General features: G+C 43.0%; 1 protein-coding gene across 1 annotated transcript in view; it reads right to left on the bottom strand.

Moving 5' to 3' along the window:
- Positions 1 to 15,012: 15,012 nt before the first annotated feature.
- The window catches only part of CRKL (CRK like proto-oncogene, adaptor protein), a 53,974-nt gene continuing 46,396 nt past the window's right edge, over positions 15,013 to 22,590 (bottom strand). Inside the window, exon 3 of the mRNA XM_004386187.2 lies at positions 15,013 to 19,407. Within this exon, the coding sequence (XP_004386244.1) occupies positions 19,273 to 19,407 (135 nt within the window). The 3' untranslated portion in view covers positions 15,013 to 19,272. The remainder of the gene's footprint in view (positions 19,408 to 22,590) is intronic.

Genomic DNA, 22,590 nt, shown 5'->3' on the forward strand with positions numbered 1-22,590 from the left:
GACCTTCATTTGCTGATGTGGCACAACTCAAAATGAGAAGAAACAGCTGCAGACATCCATTAGTAATCAGAACATGTAATGTACAAAGTATGAATCAAGGAAAACTGGAAGTTGACAAAAATGAAATGGAACACATAAAAACAGATATTCTAGGCATTAGTCAGCTGAAATGGACTGGTATTGACCATTTTGAATTGGTCAATCATATGGTTTACTATGCAGAAATGACAAATTGAAGAGGAATGGTGTCCCATTCATTGTCAAAAAGAACATTTCAAGATCTACCCTGAAGTACAATGCTGTCAATGATAGGATAATATCCATATGCCTACAAGGATGACTAGTTAATACAAATATTAGTCAAATGTATGCATCACCATTAATGCCAAACATAAAGAACTTGAAGATTTTTACCAACTTCTGCAGCCTGCATTGACCAAAAATACAATCAAGACGCATTGACAATTACTGGTGATTAGAATGTGAAAGTTGAAAGAAGAAGAATCAGTAGTTGGAAAATATGGCCTTGGTGATAGAAACAACACCGGGGATTGCATGATAGAATTTTGCAAGACTAATGACTTATTCATTGAAATACCATTTTTCAACAACATAAACAATGACTATACATGTGAACCTCACCAAATAGAATAAACAGGAATCAAATTGACTACATCTGTGGAAAGAGAAGATGGAGAAGCTCAGTATTATCAGTCAGAATAAGGGCAGGAGCTGACTGCAGAACAGACCATCAATTGCTCATATGCCAAGTTCAAGTTGAAACTGAAGAAAATTAAAACAAGTCCATGAGAGCCAAAGTATGACCTTGAGTATATCCCACCTGAATTTAGAGACCATCTCAAGAATAGATTTGATGCATTGAATGCTAATGACCGAAGACCAGATGAGTTGTGGGATGACATCAAGGACATTATACAGGAAGGAAGTAAAAGGTCATTAAAAAGACAGGAAAGAAAGAAAAGACCAAAATGGATGTCAGAAGACTCTGAAACTTGCTCTTGAATGTCGAGTAGCTAATGCCAACAGAAGAAATGATGAAGTAAAAGAGCTGAAGAGAAGATTTCAAAGGGCAGCTCGAGAAGACAAAGTAAAGTATTATGATGACATGTGCGAAGTCCTGGAGTTAGAAAACCAAAAGGGAAGAACACATTCGGCATTTCTCAAACTGAAAGAACTGAAGAAATTCAAGCCTCGAGTTGCAGTATTGAAGGATTCTGTAGATGTCAGATGGATCTTGGCTGAAAGCAGAGAATACCAGAAAGATGTCTGCCTGTGTTTTATTGACTATCCAAAGGCATTTGTGTGAATCATAACAGTTTACAGATAACATTTCGAAAAATAGAATTCCAGAACACTTAATTGTGCTCATGAGGAACCTGTACATAGATCAAGAAGCAATTGTTCACAGAACAGGGGGATACTGTGTGGTTTAAAATCAGGAAAGGTGTGTGTCAGGGTTGTATCCTTTCACCATACTTATTCAACCTGTATGCTGAGCAAATAATCCGAGAAACTGGAATATATGAAGAAGAATACGGCATCAGAATTAGGTTAATTAACAACCTGCCATATGCAGATGACACAACGTTGCTTACTGAAAGTTAAGAGGACTCGAAGCACTTACTGATGAAGATCAAAGACTACAGCCTTCAGTATGGATGACACCACAACATAAAGAAAACAAAAATTCTCACAACTGGACCGATAAGCAACATCATGATAAATGGAGAAAATATTGAAGTTGTCAAGGATTTCACTTTGCTTGGATCCACAATCAATACCCATGGAAGCAGCAGTCAAGAAATCAAACAATGTATTGCATTGGGCAAATCTGCTGCAAAAGACCTCTTTAAAGCAAAGATGTCACTTTGAGGACTAAGGTGTGCCTGACCTAAGCCATGGTATTTTCAATCGCCTCATATGCATATGAAAGCTGGACAATGAATAAGGAAGATCGAAAAAGAATTGATGCCTTTGAATTGTGGTGTTGGTGAAGAATATTAAATATATCACGGACTGTCAGAAGAATGAACAAATATGTCTTGGAAGAAGTACAGCCAGAATGGTCCTTAGAAGCGAGGATAGCAAGACTTCATCTCACTTACTTTGGACATGTTATTAGGACGGAGCAGTCTCTGATACCATTTTTGATAAAGTAGAGGGTCAGCAAAAAAGAGGAAGACCCTCACAAGATGGATTGACACAGTGGCTGAAACAATGGGCTCAAACATATCTACTATTGTGGGGATGGCACAGGACTGGGCAGCATTTCGTTCTGTTATACATAGAGTCACTGTGAGTTGGAATCAACTTGAGGACACCTAACAACAACAACAAATGACTCATGACGTTGAGCATCGTTTCATGTACATATTGCCCATCTGTATATCTTCTTTAGAGAAATGTCCATTCTAGTCCTTTGCCCATTTTTTTTAGCCTTTATTTATTTATTTTTGTTTATTGTTGTAGTTTAAGTGAAAGTTTACATTTCAAGTTAGTTTCTCATACAAAAATTTATACATACATTGTTATGTGACCCTAATTTGCTCTCCTTATACTGTGACAGCACACTCCTCCTTTCCGCCCCTGGTTCCCCGTGTCCATTCAACCAGCTCCTGACCCTCTCTGCCTTCTCATTTCACCTCCAGACAGAAGCTGCCCATTTAGTTTCATGTATCTACCTGAGCTAAGAAGCACACTCTTCACGAGTATCATTTTATGTCCCACCGTCCAGTCCAATCTTTGTCTGAAGAGTTGGCCTTGGAAATTGTTTTAGTTCTGACAGAGAGTCCAGGGGTCATGCTTTCTGGGGTTCCTCCAGTTTCAGTCAGACCATTAAGTCTGGTCTTTTTACTGGAATTTGAGTTCTGCACCCCACCTTTCTCCTGCTCCATCAGGGACTCTGTTGTGTTCCCTGACAGGCCTTTGCCCATTTTTTAACTGGGTCATTTGTTTTTTGTTGTTGTTGAGTTGTATATACTATGAATATTAATCCCTTATCAGATATATTATTTGCAAATATTTTTTCCCATTCTGTGGGTTGTCTTTTCACTCTCTTCATAGTGTCCTTTGATGCAGAAAAATTTTTAATTTTGATAAAGTTCAATTTATCTATTTTTATCTATATTGTCCATGTTTTTGGTGCCATATGTAAGAATCCACTGACAAAACTAAGGTCATGAGCTTTTTCCCTATGTTTTCTTCTAAGAGTTTATATAGTTTTAGCTCTTAGATTTAGCTCTCTGATCCATTTTGAGCTGGTTTTTGTATATGGTATAAGGTAAGCGTCCAAACTCATTCTTCTGCATGTGCATATTCAGTTTTTCTAACACCATTTGTTGAAAAGACTGCCCTTTCCCTAGTCTTGGTTGGCTCTCTATTCCATTCCATTGGTCAATATGTCTAGCTTTATGCTAATACCACACTGTTTCATACTGTAGCTTTGTAGTATATTGGAAATTGAGAAGTGTGAGTTCTCCTGCTTTTCTCTTTTTCAAGATTGTTTGGCTATTCTGGGTCTCTTGAAATTCTGTATGAATTTTAAGATGGGATTTTTATTTCTTTAAAAATGCCAGTGGATTTTTCATAGGGATTGCATTGAATCTGTATATCACTTTGGGTAGTATTGTCATCTTAATAATATTAAGTTTTCTAATCCATGAACATGGGATGTTTTTCCATTTAGGTCTTCTTTAATTTCTTTCAACAATGGTTTGTACTTTTCAGTGTATAAATCTTTCACCTCCTTGATTAAATTTATTCCTAGGTATTTTATTCTTTTTGATGCTATTGTAAATGGAATTGTTTTTTTAATTTCCTTTTTGGTTTACTCATTGCTGGTGTGTAGAAACACAGCTGATTTTTGTGTGCTGACTTTATATCCCACAACTTTGATGAATTCGCTGATTAGCTCTTACAGTTTCTTTTTTTCTTTTAAATTCTGTAGGGTCTTTCTGAATATAAGATCATGTCATCTGCGAACAGAAATAATTTTACTTCTTCCTTTCCAATTTGGATGTCTTTTATTTATTTTTCTTGCCTGATTGCTCTCGTAGAACTTCCAGTACTACGTTGAATAGAAGTGGGGGAAAGCAGGCATTCTTGTATTGTTTCTGATCTTAAAGAAAAAGATTTCAGTCTTTCACCATTGAGTATAATGTTAGCTGTGGGTTTTTCATATATGGCATTTATTTTGTTGAGGAAGTTTCCTTCTATTTCAAGTTTATTGAGTGTTTTTATCATTAATGGGTGTTGGATTTTGTCAAATGCTTTTTCTTTGTCAATTTAGATGATCATGTTTTTTGCCCCCCCCGCCCCCCCCTCCCACTTTCATTCTATTAAGTGTGGTGTATTCATTGATTGATTTTCTACTGTGAAATCCCCTTGCATTCCTGGAAAAATCACACTTGGTCATAGTGTATAATACTTTTAATATGCCTCTGAATTTGTTTTGCTAGTATTTTGTTTAGATTTTTACATCTATATTCATAAGGAATATTGGCCTGTAGTTTTCTTATCATGTCTTTATATGGCTTTGGTATCAAGGTAATGGTGGCCTCATAAAATGAGTTAGGAAATGTTCCCTCCTCTTCTATTTTCTGGAAAAGTTTGAGAAAGATTGGTGTTAGTTCCTCTTTAAATTTTTGGTAGAATTCCCCAGTGAAACCATCTGGTCCTGGATGTTTCTTTGTTGGGAGGTATTTGAGTATTGATTCAATCTCCTTACTTGTTATAGGTCTATTCAGATTTTCTATTTATTCTTGAGTCAGTTTTGGTAGTTTGTGTGTTTCTAGGAATTTGTCCATTTCATATAAGTTGTCCAATTTGTTGGCATACAAATGTTCATAGTATGCTCTTGTAATTTTTTAATATCTGTAAAGTTGGTAGTCATGTGCCCATTTTCATTGCTGATTTTAGTAATTTGAGTCTTCTCTCTCTTTTTTTAAATCAGTCTAGTTAAAGGTTTATCAATTTTGTTATCTTTTCAAAGAAACAACTTTTAGTTTCATTGGTTTTCACTATTTTTCTCATTTCTCTTTCATTTATATTGACTCTGATCTTTATTATTGGCTTCCTTCTGCTAGCTTTGGGCTTATTTTGCTTGTGTTTTTCTACCTCCCTAATCTGATCTGAGAGCTTTCTTTCTTTTTTATGTAGGCATTTACAGCTGTAAATTTCCCTTTATTACTGCTTTTGCTGCATCTTTTAAAATCTGATGTTGTTTATTTTCATTTTAATTTGTCTCATGGTATTCTGTCATTTTCCTTTTGATTTGTTTTTTGACTCATTGGTTGTCTAAGAGTGTGTTCTTTAATTTCCACATATTTGTGAATTTTCCAATTTTCCTTCTGTTATTGGTTTCTAGTTTCATTCCATTGCGATCAGAAAAGATACTGTGTATGAATTTAATCTCTTTAAATTTATTAAGATCTGTTTTGTGCCCTAACGTATGGTCTATCCTGGAGAATGTTCCCTGTGAAGTTGAGAAGACTGTGTATTCTGCTGTTGTTGGGTGGAGTGTATAGGTCTGTTAAGTCTAATTGGTTTATAGTGTTGTTCAAGTCCTCCACTTTGTTATTGATCTTCTGTCTACTTGCTCTATCCATTATTGAAAGTGGAGTATTGAAGTCTCTAATTATTGTGGAACTGTCTATTTCTCTCTTCAATTCTGTCCATTTTAGTGTCATATGTCTTGGGCCTCTGTTTTTAGATACAGATATATTTATAATTGTTATATCTTCTTGCTAGTTGGAACGCATATCAATATATATTGCCTTCTTTGTCTCTTCTAAGCTTTTTTGATTTAAAGTCTATGTTGTCTGATAACAATATAGCCACCTCAGCTCTCTTTTGGTTACTATGTGCATAGAAAACATTTTTCCATCCTTTTACCTTTAACCTCTTTGTGTCTTTGCATCTAAAGTGAATCTCTTAATTGTACATGTAGAAACTTGAGTTGGTGTATGTTGTTGCTGTGTATATTCTCAACCAAAAAAGAAAATATTAAAAAAATAGAGTCTTTTGTAGACAGCATTTAGTCGGATCATTTTTTTTTTTAAGCCCAATCTGTCAGTTTCTGTCTTTTAATAGGAGAGTGTAATCCATTTACATTCAATTACTGATAAGGTAGGATTTACTTCTGCCATTTAGCTATTTGTTTTCTGTATGTCTTATATGGTTTTTGTTTCTCATTCCTCCATTGCTGCCTTTAAAAAAAAGTAGTTGAATTTTCATAGTGTGCTGTTTTGATTCTCTTCTCTTTTTTGTATAGTTTTTAGTTATTTTCTTAGTGGTTACCTTGGGGGTTGCAACTCTGCCCCTATACATTTATGTCCCTCCTGCTTATATTGTTATTATCAAAATTACATTTTTTCTACATGGTGTGCCCATTAACATAGATTTATAATTGTTGTTTTATGCATTTGCCTTTTAAATCATATATGACGAAAAAAGAGGAGTTACAAATTAAAAGTACAATAATAGTGGCTTTTATATTTACTTACATTGTTATGTGGTTACCAAAAGTTGGAAAAGACCCATTGGCAAGTGTTTTTTTTTTTTTTTTTTTGGTTTATGCACTTCATATTTACCTTTACCATTGTTCTTTATTTTTTTTCTTATGCTTTCAGGTTACTGTCTAGTGTCTTTTCATTTTGGCCTGAAGGACTCCCTCTAGCATTTCTTATCAGGCAGTTCTACTGGTAATGAACTCCTGCTTTCTCTGATCTATGAATGTCTTAATTTCTTCTTCATTTTTGAAGCACAGTTTTGCCAGATATAAAATTCTTGGTTGACAGTTTTTATCTTTCAGTACTTTAAATATGTCTTCCCACTGCCTTCTGGCCTCCATGATTTCTGATGAGAAATCAGCTGTTAGTCTTATTGAGGGTCTCTTTTATATGACACTTTGCTTCTTTCTTGCTGCTTTCAGGATTCTCTCTTTGCCTTTGGTTTTTGACAGTTTGGCTATAATGTGTCTTGGTGTAGATCTCTTTGGGTTTATTCTGCTTGGAGTTTGTTGAGGTTCATGGGTATGTGTATCCATACTTTCATTAGATTTCAGACGTTTTCAGCCATTATATCCTCAAATATTTTTTGGCCCCTTTCTCTCTCTCTTCTCCTTCTGAGGCTTCTATGATGCATATATTGGTAAGCTTGATGGTGTCCCATGGGTCTCTCAGGCTCTGTTCATTTTTCTTCATTCTTTTATATTTCTGCTCCTTAGACTCTATAATTTCAGTTGCCTTATCTTCAAGTTCACTGATCCTTTCTTCTGTCTGCTCTAATCTGATGGTGAACCCCTCTAGTGAATTTTCCTTTTTCAGTTATTGTACATTTGAGCTCCAGAATTTGTTTTGTTCCTTTTCCTAATTCTGTCTCTTTATAGATATTCTCGTTTTGTTCATGCATTATTTTCCTAATTTCCTTTAGTTCTTTGTTCGTGGTTTCCTTTAGCTCATTAAACATATTTAAGACAGTTGATTTAATGTCTTTGACTAGTAATTCTAATATGTAGGCTTCCTCAGGGATGGTTTGTGTGAATTTTTTTTCCTGTGCATGGCCCATACGTTTCTGTTTCTTTGCATTGTGGTGAAATGAGTTCCTTTATGTGGCCTTTTGCCTAGGTTCTTTGGAAAAACAGCTTGAGAAACTTTTTCCGCTAAGCCCTGAGGAGTTACATTTGTCCTAGTTTTTTACCCCAGAGGGTCTGTTACTTTTGCCAGGTTGATTGACATTTCCTGGGTAAACTGTAAACCTGGTTTGATACTTTTTGTCAGGCCCTGAGCTGCAGCCTGCCCTGTGATTGGTACGCACCTTGCAGAGGTTGGTCAATACACTATGCAAATGAAGTGAGTTGTAGCCTACTATGCAAATGAAATGTCTGTGGCCTACCAAGGGGTGATTGGTCAGTTCATGGCTCTGGTGGGAGGACTATGCCTTGAAACTGACAAGGAGTTTGTGTATATATGCGGCACCCCACAGAGGCTTTTCAGACAGAAAGAAGCAGGAAGAGAAGCAGAAGGAAGAAAGAAGAGGGAAGAAGCAGAGAGAGGGGAAGCAAGGAACCTCCTAAAAGAGTTGTGACACAGGTGACACAGGTCAAGTGCTGTAACACTGAAGCAAGAGTCCTGAAAGGGCCTAGCAGGAGAGCCAGTGATAACAGGCCCAGAATAGGGCCAAAACTGAGGCAGTTGTCTGCACCAGTCCCTCAGCGCACCATCACACCAACCCAACTGTGCAGACTGTGCAAACTGTGCAATCCCAAATCTTTGGAGGACAAACTCCCTACTGCCTGCTCAGGCCCTAGCCAGACACTCTAGGAATGTGGTAGCTGTACCCACCACCATGGCAGCCCTGAGTGATGGGGAGATGGTAGCCAGTTGGTGCATATGACTCATTCAGGAAAGATCAGCAGCCTGTCCTTTCATCAAGCACTCCCCTTGTTGATATAAATGTTATATCAGGTTGCATAGTTCAAAAGAATTTATTCAAATTGCTCTTTCCAGTTCAATTTTTGTTTAGTGAAGGGACCAAACTCTAGAGCTTCCTACTTCACCATCTTGAGTGATGTCACCAACACATTCTGGTTCAAATTTTATTTTATTTCAATGTACATTTTATTTTTTCTACCTATAATTATACCAGGAGAACTTCCTGAGTCTGCATAAATCATGGTGCACCCTGGTATATGCTTCCTCCTCCAGGAAGCCCTACCTAACCAAACTCTCCAGACTAAATCAGGCCCTGTAATTCTGGCTCTTGGTACCTCAGTGTTATTCTGACTGTTGGGATCTCTGCATTGTGATCAGGTAAAGCCTGTTCCCCCAGCAGGCTGGAGCTCAGTGACTGTGGGGAAGGAATGAATGACTCGCATTCCAGGGAAGTGATGTCATGTCCATCACTAAATACATCAGGGGCCACCAACTCTGTTTTCCTATTATTGCTCTTTGGTGGCTTGCATTGGTTCCTCATTTTTGCAATCTGTCTCCTTTCTGGCTGGGCTATGCTTTCCTCTCCCATAATGATGACAGTAAGGACAGCAATAACAACCCTGTGTGCCAGGCCCAGCCAGCCCTCCAGGGTAGTCCTTTATTTATATCCCACCCTACCCAGGGGGAAAAGCACAGCCCCCCTCCCTTTTTACAAGATGGGGACAGTGGCTCAGGGAGGCTGAGTGACTCGCCCAGGGTCTCCCAATGGCAGGACCATGGCTTTTGTAAGTCACACTTCAAGCAGGTGGGCGTAAAACCTGGGTGAGTGCAGTGCAATGAATTACTTAATATGGGCCTCTAGCCATGGTTTTTGTGACTCACACACAATGACTGAGTGGAACTATGCAAATAAAGTATATGGAACCTGTGATGGTTGAGGTTGTGTCAACTTGGCTAGACCATGATTCCCAGTATTGTATGGCTGTCCTCCATTTTATGATCTGATGTAATTATCTTCCATTTTATGTGTTGTAGATCCTAACCTCTATATATTAATGAGTCAGGATTAGTGTGGGGTGTATCCTGAATCACAGCCTTGCAGGAGGGCATGACTCAAGTCCTACCCTTACTCAAGTTAGTCTTTCCTGGCGTGTGGCCTCCATCCAAGGTATGTATGTGGGTGCTCTGGTAGGGCTCTCTCTCTCTGCACCTGGATCTTGCATCATTGTCTGACCTCCAGTTCTTAGGACTTAAACCAGCGGCATGCCTGTGATCTGTCATTTCTGGGATTCGCCAGTTTCCACAGCCCCGTGGGCCAGCAGTCTATTGTCTGACCTGATTCACCAGCTTCTGCAGCCTTGTAAGCCAGCAGTCTGTCGTCTGGCCTGCCAATTTGGGTTCATCAGCCCTGGTGGCCGTGTGAGCCAGGAGAAGCCTACACCTGACCCATGGATTTGGGACTTGCCAGCCTCCACAATCACATGAACAGTTTCCTTGATATGGTTCATGAGTTCTGTGAGATGTTGCAGCAAATTACGGAACCCAAAGATGGGAGTGAGAGTACTGAGGGGAGAAGTAGTAGTTAATGTTAGACATGATGGAGTGGTACAGCAATTTGGAGTAGTTGGACATTCAAGACATCTTTAACCTCTGCCTCATAGGAACCAGCTTTGTGCTGATCCTTATAAAAGAAATTATTCATTTTTGAGTGTTATGGATTGAATTGTGCTCCCCCCACCCCCCACAAAGTATGTGTTAGAATCCTAACTCCTATACCTGTGATGTAATGTAAGGTAATGTAATGTGATTGTTTTCCATAATGCAATCTAATGTAATCAATCAGTTGAAGTCATGTCAGTGTAGCGTGGATCCTAAACCTAATCACTTCTGACTTATATAAAGAGCAGTATAGACACAGACATTTGAGTGCAACAGAAGACAGATGTCAACAGAGGATCACCAAGGAACCAAGAACACTTGGAGCTACTGACAGAACGGAATTGACATGGCTATGACCCTGACTTGGGCATTTAGCTTCTAGAACTGTAAGAAAATAAATCTCTGTTCTTTAAAGCCACTCACTTGTTTTATTTGTGTTACAGTAGCACTAGAAGACTAAGACAGTGAGTTTCAGGGTGTTCCCTACCCCTGTGCAGCTGGGGCCTGGAGGGGACATGTGGCTTGGCCCTATCACAGGACAGATGGTGTTTCTTGGGCCTGGTGCCTTTGGCCTCCCACTAGCCTGCCCCATTTCACATATGTGCTGACCCTGCTAACCCCCCAGGGAGTCCCACTCTCATCAGGAAGACAATGTGCCCCAAAGATAACCATGACTTTGACTTTACACACACTTGTTTCTGTTACCTTTGTAACAGCCCCAGGAGGAAGGTTCTCTCTTATCATCTCTCTTTTACAGATGCGGAAACTGAGGTTCAGAGGGGTTAGGGACTCCCCAAAGCCACACAGCTGGTAAGTGGCAGAGCAGAGACTAGAACCCAGGTAGGCTGGCTCTGCTGTGCTGGGCTGTAAGGTGGAGGTGTGGGAGTGGTATGGGAGAGGGCTGCCATGCTTTCCCAAGGCTGCAGGGTCCTCCATGCAGGGTTTGAGCCCTGCTCTGCTGCTTGCCTGATCTGTGACTCTGGCAGTTGGGGAACTCCTCCGCCCCAGGTTCCTTGGGACATGTGGGGGTCACTGCAGTGTCCTCCTGCAGGACACCATGACAGGTGCAAGGCCAGGGAATGCTCAGGAAGTGGGAGGTTGCTGAGCTTGGGGTGCCAGAGATAAGTAAGGGATGATGGGGCAGCATGGGGGCTATGCAGAGGCCAACAACCTGAGAGACACCCTGACATAAGAGTGAGTCTGTCAACAGAAGAAAATACCTTTAAACATAATGATTATCCTTGTTTTTTAAAGAAGTTTAGATATGCTCTATAACAGTTTTAAAACACAACCCTATATTACCATGTGCCCATACATCTGAATACACATTTTACAGATTAAAACAACAAAACAGTGAGTCTGTTGTGGCACCCTTGGTCCTGGAACTAGGCTTGGGGCTCCTGTTGCCCCATGGTAGGGCAGAAATGACATAAGATCCTCATGGAGCAAAACCAAAAACCAAAGGCAGGCTGGGAGTGCTGCCTCAAGAAGGGCCCTCAGACATGGGGAGAGGGTGCATGTGGAGAAGGGGTCTGAGCAGAGCAGGGAGACCCTGGGGGGCTCTAAGCCTCAGCCTGCCTGAGGTTCTGATCTTGCTCCAAAGATGATTCTGGAAAGGCAAAAGCATCCTAGCAGCCTTTACAATACAACCAGTGAGATGGCAGAGAGAAATCAAGGCCCAGTGGCGAGACAGTGTGGTGACTAGGGCAGCTGAGAGCCCCTGGACCCAGCAGACACCCCAAAGGCAGGAAGGGGGTTGCTGAGGTCTGAGAAGGAAGTGAAGAGGCAGGAGAGCAGCCTGAAGCCTGGGAGAGGGGCCGTTCCCTGGGCTCCCCAGCCCTGGACCTCCTCCCTGATCCCGACTGCCCCCAGTTTAGGGGCTCTAAGCAGAGGGGAACAGATGGTCCTTTTACAGGTGAAAAAGTGAGGCTGCTTCAGTAACTAACACAGGATTGACACTGTTGCCCCCTGGAGACCAGTCTGAGGGTCAGACAGGCTCTCCTTGGCCTTACGGTCCTGAGAACAGAGGGAGTGAAGGCGTTAGGTTTCAGATGGGGGAAGGGGGGAAGGGGGAGCCTTGGTTTAACTAAATGATCCCCAGGAATGTTAAGGGGCTGACACAACACACTAACACCTGAGCTGAGACCAGGTGTGTTATGGGACCAGACGTTATGGGGGTGAGGGTGGGGCCGGCGTGTGCAGTACCTGAGACAGGTGGGAGTGGTGCTGCAGCTGAACAGTGAGCTATGGAAGTATGTGTCAGGATTCCCCAGGTGGAGGAGCCTGGGCTGAGCCCCTATCCCTGACTCCCAGCCTTGGTCCGCCTACTGCAGCCCAGCCTCTCCCCAGCCAGGTGTGTCTACACAGGCCTGACCACCGTGTTCCCAGGGCCCTCTGGATTCTCTGGGGTTCCCAGCTCCTGCTGACATATTAGCCCAGCCTCAGCTCTCCCCAGGTTGATGGTTTGCTGCCACTACTGTCCCGTTACCTGGCTCTTGGGAAAGCAGGAAAGGTCAGGAGTACCTTACATAGGCGGTGGCAGAAGCTGAGAAGAGACTGGCCTGGAGTTCACCAAGGAGAGGGGAAGGGCACCTAGGCAGAAGGAGCAGTGTGGGCCAAGGCCAGGAGGGGGATGGCAAGTCCTGGGGACTCAGCATGTGCCAGGCCATGTGGCTTGAGCACTGAGTCTGGCATGTCAGGGCCAGGGAGGCGGCTGGGTGAGGGTTTTTCATCACATTTAGGAAAAAGATATACTAGCAACTAGGTTGGTGATGGACTGGGTGGGGGGCAGTATGGGCAAGAAGGTGGACGTGGCTCCTAAAGCTCTTACTTAGACCTCCTGAGGATTCTGTCATCAGAAGATTGGAAGCCCCCTCCACACCCCACTGACAGCTGGGCTAGTATAAGCTGCCTCAGCCATAGGATATAATACAATTCAGCCATAAAAAGATGTCTACAGAGGGTTTGTAATAACATTGTAAATATTTTCTTATACGCCACTGGTGAAAGTATAAACTAAGGCAATCCCTACAGAGGGTAATTTGGCCATAGCTATTGTTATGGACTGAATTGTGTCCCCTCAAAACATGTGCTGGAATCCTAGCCCCTATACATGTGGATGTCATCCTATTTGGGAATAGGGCTTTCTTTATTATGTCAATGGACTGTATCAGTGTAGAGTATCCTAAACCTAATTACTTTTGAGATATAAAAAGAGCAGATTAGGAACAGAGACAAGGAAGCACAAATGGGGGAAAGATAGATGCCATGTGGAGTTCACCAAGGAACTCCGGAGATAGGGAAACAAGACAAAAATCTTCCCCTAAAACCCACACAGCCTTCTCCAAGAGCTGACGCCCTGAGTTCGGACTTTTGGCCTCCTAAACTGTGAGAAAATAAATTTCTGTTCTTTAAACCCACCCACCTGTGGTATTTCTATTGCAGGAGCACTAAGAAGCTAAAACGGCTTATCAAAATTTCAAATGCCCAGTCTTTCGTCCAGCAATCCCACTCTGGGGAACTGTCCTAAAAGCGCATCTCAGGTATATGAAATGCAGCAGTTTGTGATAGCCGAAGACTGGAAAGGGCCTATGTGCACATCAATGGGGGATGGTTAAACGAGTGACTGCCCATCCATGCTTGTGGAAAGATGAAAAAGAACAAAGACACAGCAATCTCTAAAATAGAGGAAGGGGGATAAAGCAAGGTGCAGAACAGTTAAGTAGTCCATGCTTTCGTGTAGAGAAATATTTAAAGAAAAACATCTATGGATTTATACATGTATTTGCTTTAAGTTACACAATAACTCTGGAAAGATATATAATAAACTAGAAACAGCGTGACTCTGGGGAGCAGTATGGAGTGGCTGGGCCAGGGAGGGAGGGAGACCTTCCACTGTATCCGCTGTTTTAAATGTTGCATCAAAAGATGCAGGACCTGGGGAGAGGTCCTAGTGAACTCAGGGGGGCACCATCTTCGGCTCCGCTCCTCCATCTCCAGGGCCCTGGCGGGCAGGTGGAGGCTGTTGCTTTGGCCTCCAACCAATGACATGCCATGGGGGGAGTTTCACCCCTGGGTCCCCTAACCCGCGTGCTGGGAGCCACAGGCCCTGGAGGGCATCGGGGAAGAGCTGTGCCCCTTCTGGGGTGAGGAGGGCGGAAGCCCCCCTAGGCACCGGGGCCACATCTAGGCCGCGGGGCAAGCACGGACGCTGTGGCTCTGTCTGGGGGGGCCAGGTGCGAAGAGCCTGGGACGGGGGAGGCGGGGCGTGCCCCCAACTGGTGGTTGTGAGGTCCCACCAGTGCCTGGTGCCCGGTCGTCTAGCTCCGGTCCCAGTGGGGACTTTGCTCTCACCACGGGCAGAGGGTGACCCCAGCCCCTCGCCGGGGTCGCAGGAGTTAAGGACTGTGTGTTAGAAACCAGAGTACGTCCATACAGCTGAGTCCAGAGATATGAGAACAGGACTGCATAGCGCTGGGGTGCTGCCGGGCCAGAGAGCAGACCACCCACAGGGAAGGCAACAGAAGGCCTCACGCCCTGGTCACCCCGCCTCACCCTGCCTCTAGTGGAGAGCCTCCCAGGCCTGTCCAGCCGCCTTCTAGAGCACCAGCCAGGGCCCCGGAGCACACACGGTAGGTCCTCGGAATGGGCCTGGGGCTTGTCACTGACGGCCAGAACGACAGGGCAAGAGGGGCTCGTGGGTGAGGGCCTGCTCTCAAAGCCCAGCAGTGTCATGGTATTTGCTGCTGGCTAGAGTTTCAAGTCCTGTGCCCACACTACTGGGCCAGCCAGCACTACTAATGACCTGGCAGGGAGGCAGGGTGAGGGGGCAGCCCCACCAAATAGGGTTACATTTGCAAGGGTTTCCAAACTCTGCCCAGCACTGCTGACCAAAACCTACCTTTTCAAACCGACAGGTATTTTCTTCAAAGGCATCTCTGGGGGCATTTTTTTCCAGAATGACTTGATACCGTTTTTTATTTCCATCCAAGATGGCGTTTTCTGTCAAATTCAGGAGACTCCTGAAAGCTCACTTCTTGAGGTTTACCACAAGAAAATTTGGACATCTCAACACAGAACAGGTATGGAGCATAGGTGTAGTCAGAGACAAAATGTACTGAGAGCTGGGGACAGTGGTGGGAAAAGGCTCTGGACAAGGGTGTCAATATGAGGCCCTCAGCAGGCCCCCCAGTACCCTCTTCGCAAGCTGAGATACCACTTGAAGGTCCTCCAGAGTTCAACAGTAGGGCTGTATACAGACTTGATCAGAAAAAGATGAAGTCGGACAGTTATCACGCCGTAACCTGGGATGAGGCTGCTCACTTTCCATGACTTTTACTCGAAACCATTCAACTCGTTAGCTCATGCCAAACAAACATTTTACAAAAGACTTCAGATATGGGAGCCTAGAAGGAAAACAACCCAAGCTCTCCTTGGTGGTGCAAAATGTGGGAATTTCTGCCTCATCCTCAAGCCCCAGAAGGCCAAGGCCAAGTACCAAGATCCCCTACAGCAGCCACTGTGCTCCAGGGCTGGGAACCAGCTGCTGCTGTTTTTGTAGGGAGGGTAAGTGTGGTCCTCCGGGTGCCTGAGTGGGGAAAGGGTCCACGCAAGATCCCACTGTATTTCGTTATCAGCAGTGGCAAGGCTGGGCCTCAGAACACCATCCTCCAAGAAGCACCAGCTGTCCCAGGACGGCCTAATGCTTGGAAGAGTCTGGAGGCTGGTGGGGACTGAGTGTCTCCACACAGCACCGAGGAGACACTGAAACACCAAAGCCGCGGCCACCGCCGCCAGCTGATGCAAGTTTTATTGAGACAATGTACAAACAGGCCATGGAAAACAAAGGTTTTGATGCTGGGACCAGTTTATGCAAAATGGAACACAAAAATAAAAAGGCACTGATCTGCTAAGAAAAGACACTTGATGTATTCTAAGAATATAAGTCATTTAATACTGTTAACTTTATAGCACAAAATAAAACAAGCTATGATCCCCAAAAATAATTTTAACAGCTTAACACAGAAAATATTATTGCCTGAAGTTTATGGTCTTTAAGTTACAGGTCAAAAGAGTTTTGGGGTGGTGATGGTGTTTGAAAACACAGTGAAGACCATCTCAGAAGCAAGGCCACTGTTCCTCCTGCAGAGATGATCCTGTCCCAGGGAACCGTCCTTCTACTCCTACAGAATATACAGCCAGCTCAGTGTCCACACTGACAGCAGTTACCAGGGACACAGTTCTCCAGTCCCAGAGGGTGGACACTCAGGCACAGCTCAGTGGTGTCCACAGAAAGCATTAGTCTTAGGTCCTGTGTTAAAACAATCGAGAATTCACTCATTTTAAGAGGTTAATGAACACAGTATTAAAGGATTAAATTATAAACACCTGGCACAAAAACACCTCATCCTTTTTGAAAAACAGACGTTCATATTCCTCTGAGCAAACACGACAAGGGCGGTGGCCAGCGCCTTGGGTCTGCCTTGTCTGTAAACAGCTGTGCAGGAAGCGCAGCGCGGTGCCGTGTGCTTGAGCTCCAAAGGACGGCCTCTGGCTTTCCTGCCTGTCAGCTTTCCAGCACAGAAGGGCTCTAGTCTGGAAGATCCAAGTCGTCAAGCGGCAGCTACTCAGTGGGTCCTCCTCTTGGTTATGATGCCATCTAGTGGAACCACATAGCTCAGAAGAGACCAGGAAGACTCCAGTGTGAGAGAGGTCCTTCCCAGAGTTTGATTCAAATTGTCAATGCCCTTTAGTACATAATTTGTTTCCGTCCCAAGTAAAAAATCAGAGTGACAGTTAATTTAACAGCCAAATATTTTCTTAAATGACACACAGTAGAGCAGAGCAAACAGCATCATGAACAGTCATAAAAGGGAAAACCCCGGGATAGAGGCAGCTCCTCCAGGTCATATTCATGTTGTTTTGAGAAGCACTGATGGTTCCAAGGCAGGTGGGGATCTGGCTACAATGCCAAGGCAGTGGTGCTGCTTTTCACATTTAGTGTGAAAAAGAAAATCTCCTGGCCTGATTAAAAACTGATGCAGTTCCAAATCTAAAGTTACTACTTTTGGCACTTTTCTCAAGAGTTCAGAACTCTGATTCTGGGATGAACCTCCTGGGCAGTCCCGGAAACATTCTCATGGGCTGCAGCCACGAGCTGACTCACTTTGGGACTGACCCTAGGTTTAGGGAAGGGTTTGACTCTGAAGGTGGGCCTCGTAGACATGGCTGAAACGAAACCTTGCTTTCTAAAGTTGCTATGCATTTCTTGTGTGCTGAGCCAACTTCAGTGTCAACATCAAAATGTGTGAAGCCCCTCAGCTCAACTTGGCTTAAAAAAGCCTGAGGGTTTGTGCTCTCTTTAAACAAGGCAAGACGTTCCACCTTCTACTGAACATCCCACTTAGGCGCAGATGCTGATAAGGGCAGGGTGGAATCTGTTCAATGGCTATAGGGCAAGTGTAGTTCTTGTGTGGGGACTCGGGTTGGGCTTAGCTCAGAGCAGGCCGAGCTCACAAGAAGCAGTGTTGCAAACACGCATCATCAGAGCAAGAGGCGGCCACAGTTCTTACTGGGCAGCAAGGGCTGATTACTAAGCATTTTCCAGGAAATCTACGGCCAAGGTGATATTTTTTTTCAACTAACCATTAATTTTGTCACAGGAGCACTCCCAAGGTTCTTTAACGTGGCCCAGTGGAATACTGATTTAAAGAGAAATTGAAAATTGGTTGTTTGTGGTTCTGTCACCAGAATATGCTCTATACCTCAAGAGCCTCCAACAATAGGGCCATGGCTACAGCAGACGCTCAGTAAATGGTACCAAGTTCCTCCTTAGGTTGCTGCTACAATTCTCGGTCTTACTCTGAGCTGATGCTTATCTTCACCAGTGTTCAGAAGCCAGAGCAGACTGGACTACACAGAGGTTCCAGAATCCTAGTCTGCTTTGTGTAGTAGATGAGGGCGTGGCCAAACGTTTGTACATGCTGGCCTGTATGAGCAGGCCTCTTTGAGCTAACAGGGCGATGTTTTACACCAAATTGGTAAATGGTTAATGGTCACTCTAGTCACCAAAACATTCAACATCAAATGCACTGACCAATTTCCAGAGCTTGTTTTTCCTTGCTTGAGAACATGGTGGACATGGACTGCAGAACCAGGATCAGCAGCACCACCTTCTCTGGCAGCCTGGCAAGCCTAGGCCTGGCAGGGAAAACCAGATCTCAGGGAGCTGAACTTAACGCAATGATTCTTTCAACAACCTCACTTTTTCAAGAAATTTTAAGTCCCACAATACACCTTAAAAGAACGCATTCACTGGAAAGCTGGACAGAAAACTCCTCTGTCACTGGCAAACAAGGTAAGCAAAGCTGCCCAATCACCACCCCCATCCCCCCCACTTGATGCCTTTAGGGAACATGTAATCCAAGAGGCTGTCCACACACGCTGGCATGCCATGACTACCGATTATTGTTTTGTTTGCTATTTGGCAAAACAAGGTACTATCAACAACACCAAGACAATAAAGGACCCGCTTCAGGGCCATTCTCTTCATACCCCTTTAGTTACAGCAGCTTCATTCCAGAAGCTCAGAGGCACATGTCATTCCTTATGATATCACAAAAATTCAACCTGCTACTTATAAGCCTGTTCAAAACACACAAGCCTAATTAACTAGTCTTCCAAAACCAAACCAAACCAAAAGAAAAGCCGGATTTGGGGAGTTTAGAACAGAATTCTCTCTTCTTTAAGGTTCACTTCCTCTGTTCTCCAAAGGAAAAAGAAGATGGCGGTTGAGCCCTGCTTTGTGGAGTAGCCTCAAATTTCCACTGATGAACACGACAGCACTGGTCACAGTAAAAACAGGGTAGTGATGAGAAGGAAGACCTTTTCCTTGTCAACGTCTCTCCACTTGTGTGCTTCCACCAGGATTTCCAGTTTATGACCCAAAAGAATTCTAAAATTGGCTACTTGTTGACAATACAACTATGATACAAACGCCAGGAGGCAGCCTGCTGTGTGCATTCCAAATGTGCGTGAGACATCCGTCTGCAGAGTGGGTGCTATGATGCAGCGGCACTTGCCCATGAGAGAGAATGCATTCCCACTTCAAAGGAGACTATGACAGGCAGAACACGAAGCAGCAGGTACCGGGCAGCAGCAATCACTCATTTTCATCTGGGTTTTGAGGGTCAATGATTTTGACGTGTGTAAAGGGGAAAAGCCCTTTACGCCCATTCACCTCGCCTTCCCACTGGCCATTTATATTCATCCTTGTGACTTTCACAATGTCACCAACCTGCAAGGATGGGGAGAGAGGACAAGTCAGCATTTTCTCTGCAAACTAAAGAAAAAGAAAGTTTACATTAAATCATAGGCACTGTCCTATCCAAAGCAACCTGCAAACTCTCTTGCAGGGCCCACACTTAAAGCCAAGCATGCTGAAGACACAAGGTGCCGCTAGTGAGCCCAGTGCACTTCGCCTCAGCCAGCAAGAGACTCATCGGAAGTAGCTCTGAGCATACAGCAGCCTTTCTTCCTTTTTCAAATTAGCTACCAACCTCAACAGGACGGAAGGGACACTTGACTCTTTGATAACGTTAAAGTCACACAAAAAGGTGTATTTAGAAAAAAACCTGTCTCTGCTCAAATCTACTTGGGATTGAACTCCTGTCACTTAGAGACCTCCCTCACCATGCCACCTCCCACAAGAAGCATAATGTCTCTGGCTGATCGTTCTCCCTACTCTGTGGGCAGTCACTGGGAGAAGGAAACACAGCTCTGAGTATCTTTTAGTGTCTACTTGAAACTGCAAGGTGGGAGAAATTCTATGCACTGCCATAGAGGACAGGCACCCGCTAGGGCTGGTCTGTTCATCAAAGGAAGACAAATCTAGGCAGGTGTTTCATTTTGGAAGTAGTTTCCAGATTGTTCTGGAGACCCACAGAGCTCTAGGGAGGTGCGTAAAGGGTCCAACAAATGTCTGACCGGGGTTTCAGTTTTTAAATTCTATTTTTTTTTAAGTTATAATAAAAAGCACATTCAAATATATTATAGCCACTGACATATTAACGTGTGCTTCCCTGCAAAGCTGCTTTTATGCAGTCCTCCTTGGAATGAAATTTCTCTTGGTGTGTGTCTTACTGAAGACTACCCCCAAAATGGCAAGGTAAAGGCTAAATAAGACCATTCAACAAAGATCAATTCAGAAATAAATAAGATGCCGGGGCTGACCTAAGACTGCATCTGTCATTCATAACGTTATTTCCAAATTTCTCTGCCCATTATGATAGTTAGTAACTGTTTTCCCCAGTTGTCTCTTCAAGTATTTATTATAAATCTCAACTTACAAACTATACTTATACTGAAACCATTCCTGAAGTCAACTCTTCAGACATAGATTAGACTGGACTATAAGCATAAAATGATACTTGTGAAGAGTGTGCTTCTTAGCTCCAGTAGCTACATGAGACTAAATGGGCAGCTCCTGTCTGGAGGCGAGATGAGAAGGCAAAAAGGGACAGGAGCTGGCTGAATGGACACAGGAAATCCGGGGTGGAAAGGAGGAGTGTGCTGTCACATTATAGGGAGAGCAACTAGGGTCACATAACAATGCGTGTATAAATTTTTGTATGAGAAACTAACTTGAACTGTAAACTTTCACTTAAAGCACAATTTAAAAAAAAAAATTAAGTTATAGTCACAATAGCCAAAAGGTAGAAACAACCTAAGTGTCTATCAACAGATGAATGGATAAACAAAACGTGGCACAGCCATACAATGGAATATTATTCAGCCATAGAAAAGAGAAATGAAGTTCCAATACCTGTTATGACATGGATAAACCTTTGAAAACATTATGCTGAGTGAAATGAGTCAGACAGAAAAGGACAAACATTGTATGATCCCACTTATATGAAATACCTAGGATAGGTAAACGCATAGAAGACCAAAGTTTATTAGAGGTTACCAGGAGCTAGGCGGAGGGAGGAAGGGGAGGTTATTGTTGAAAAAGTACTAAGTTTCACTAATAGTCGACATGACCATGGTCTCATCTACCCTGAGACTAGAAAAACTAGATGGTGCTCAGCTACCACCACCAACTGTTCTGATCAGGGCCACAATAGATGGATCCTGACAGAACAGGAGAGAAATGTGGAACAGAATCCAAATTCTTGAAAAGTTCAGACTTACAGGACTGAGACTAGAGGACTCCCTGAGACTATCACCCTGAGATACACTTTAAATCCTAAACTGAAATTATTCCTTGATGTCACCTTTTAGCTAAATAACAGATTGGCTCATAAAATAAGGAGACCAAATGGTCAAAAATTACTCTAAAGGAAAATGAGAAGGTAAAGCAGCAGGGAAACTAGAGTACTGGAAATGGTATCATCAGAATGGAATGAATGAGACTAACAACATATTGTGAAAAACATAACCAGTATCACTGAATAACTTGTGTAGAAACTGTTAAATGGGAACCTAATCTGCTGTGTAAACTTTCACCTTAAACACAATAAAACATTAATAAAAAGAAAAAAAAGTACTAAGTTTCTGTTTGGGGTGATTAAAAAAACCTTTGTAGCACAACCTGGTGACTGTAATTAAAGCTGCTGAATTGTACAGTTAAATATAGTTAAAATGGAAAACTTATTGTTACATATATTTCAGCACAATAAAATTTTTAAAAATTGTTATATAACACTTCAGTGTTTACTCTGCTTCTGCCTTAAAAGGAAATAAAAACTTAGTAGAGACAGTAAAAGGATTTAATATGAGGTGAGGAACCACCAAACTGTCTTCTGCAGTAGCTATATCATTTTACATTGCCCCCAGCAATGGAGGAGAGTTCCAGTTTCTCCACAACCCTGTCCACATCTACTGTTTTTAGTTTTTTTGATCACTACCATTCTAACTAATAGGGCGAGATGGTATTTAACTGTGGTTTTGATTTACATCTCCCTAAGATCCCTGGGTGGTGTAAACGATTCAGCGCTGGACTACTAGCCAGAAGGTAGGTGGTTTGAACCCACCCAGAGGCACCTACGAAGACAGACCTTGTGATCTGCTTCCCAAAGGTCACAACCTTGAAAACCCTATAGAGTAGTTCAGCTCTGCACACATGGGGTCGCCATGAGTCAGAAGTGACTCAACAGCAACTAACAACAATGGCTAACGACTTTAAGCATCTTTTTCTGCGCTTGTTGGCCATTAGAATATCCTCTTTAGTGAAATGCCTGTTAAGAGTCCTCTCACCATTTATAGATTGGGTTGTCTTTTTTGTCGTTGTTGAAAATACACAAAGCAAAACATACACCAATTCTACATGTTTCTGCATGTACAATTTGGTGACACTGATAACACTGAGTTGCGCAACAATCCGAACTCTCCTTTTCCGAGTTACTCCTCCTCCATTAACATAAACTCACTGCCCCCTATAGTTCCTACCTATTTAATCTTTGAGTTGATATTGTCACTT

Source organism: Trichechus manatus, unplaced genomic scaffold, assembly GCF_000243295.1.
Source record: "Trichechus manatus latirostris isolate Lorelei unplaced genomic scaffold, TriManLat1.0 scaffold00157, whole genome shotgun sequence".
Lineage (NCBI taxonomy): Eukaryota > Metazoa > Chordata > Mammalia > Sirenia > Trichechidae > Trichechus > Trichechus manatus.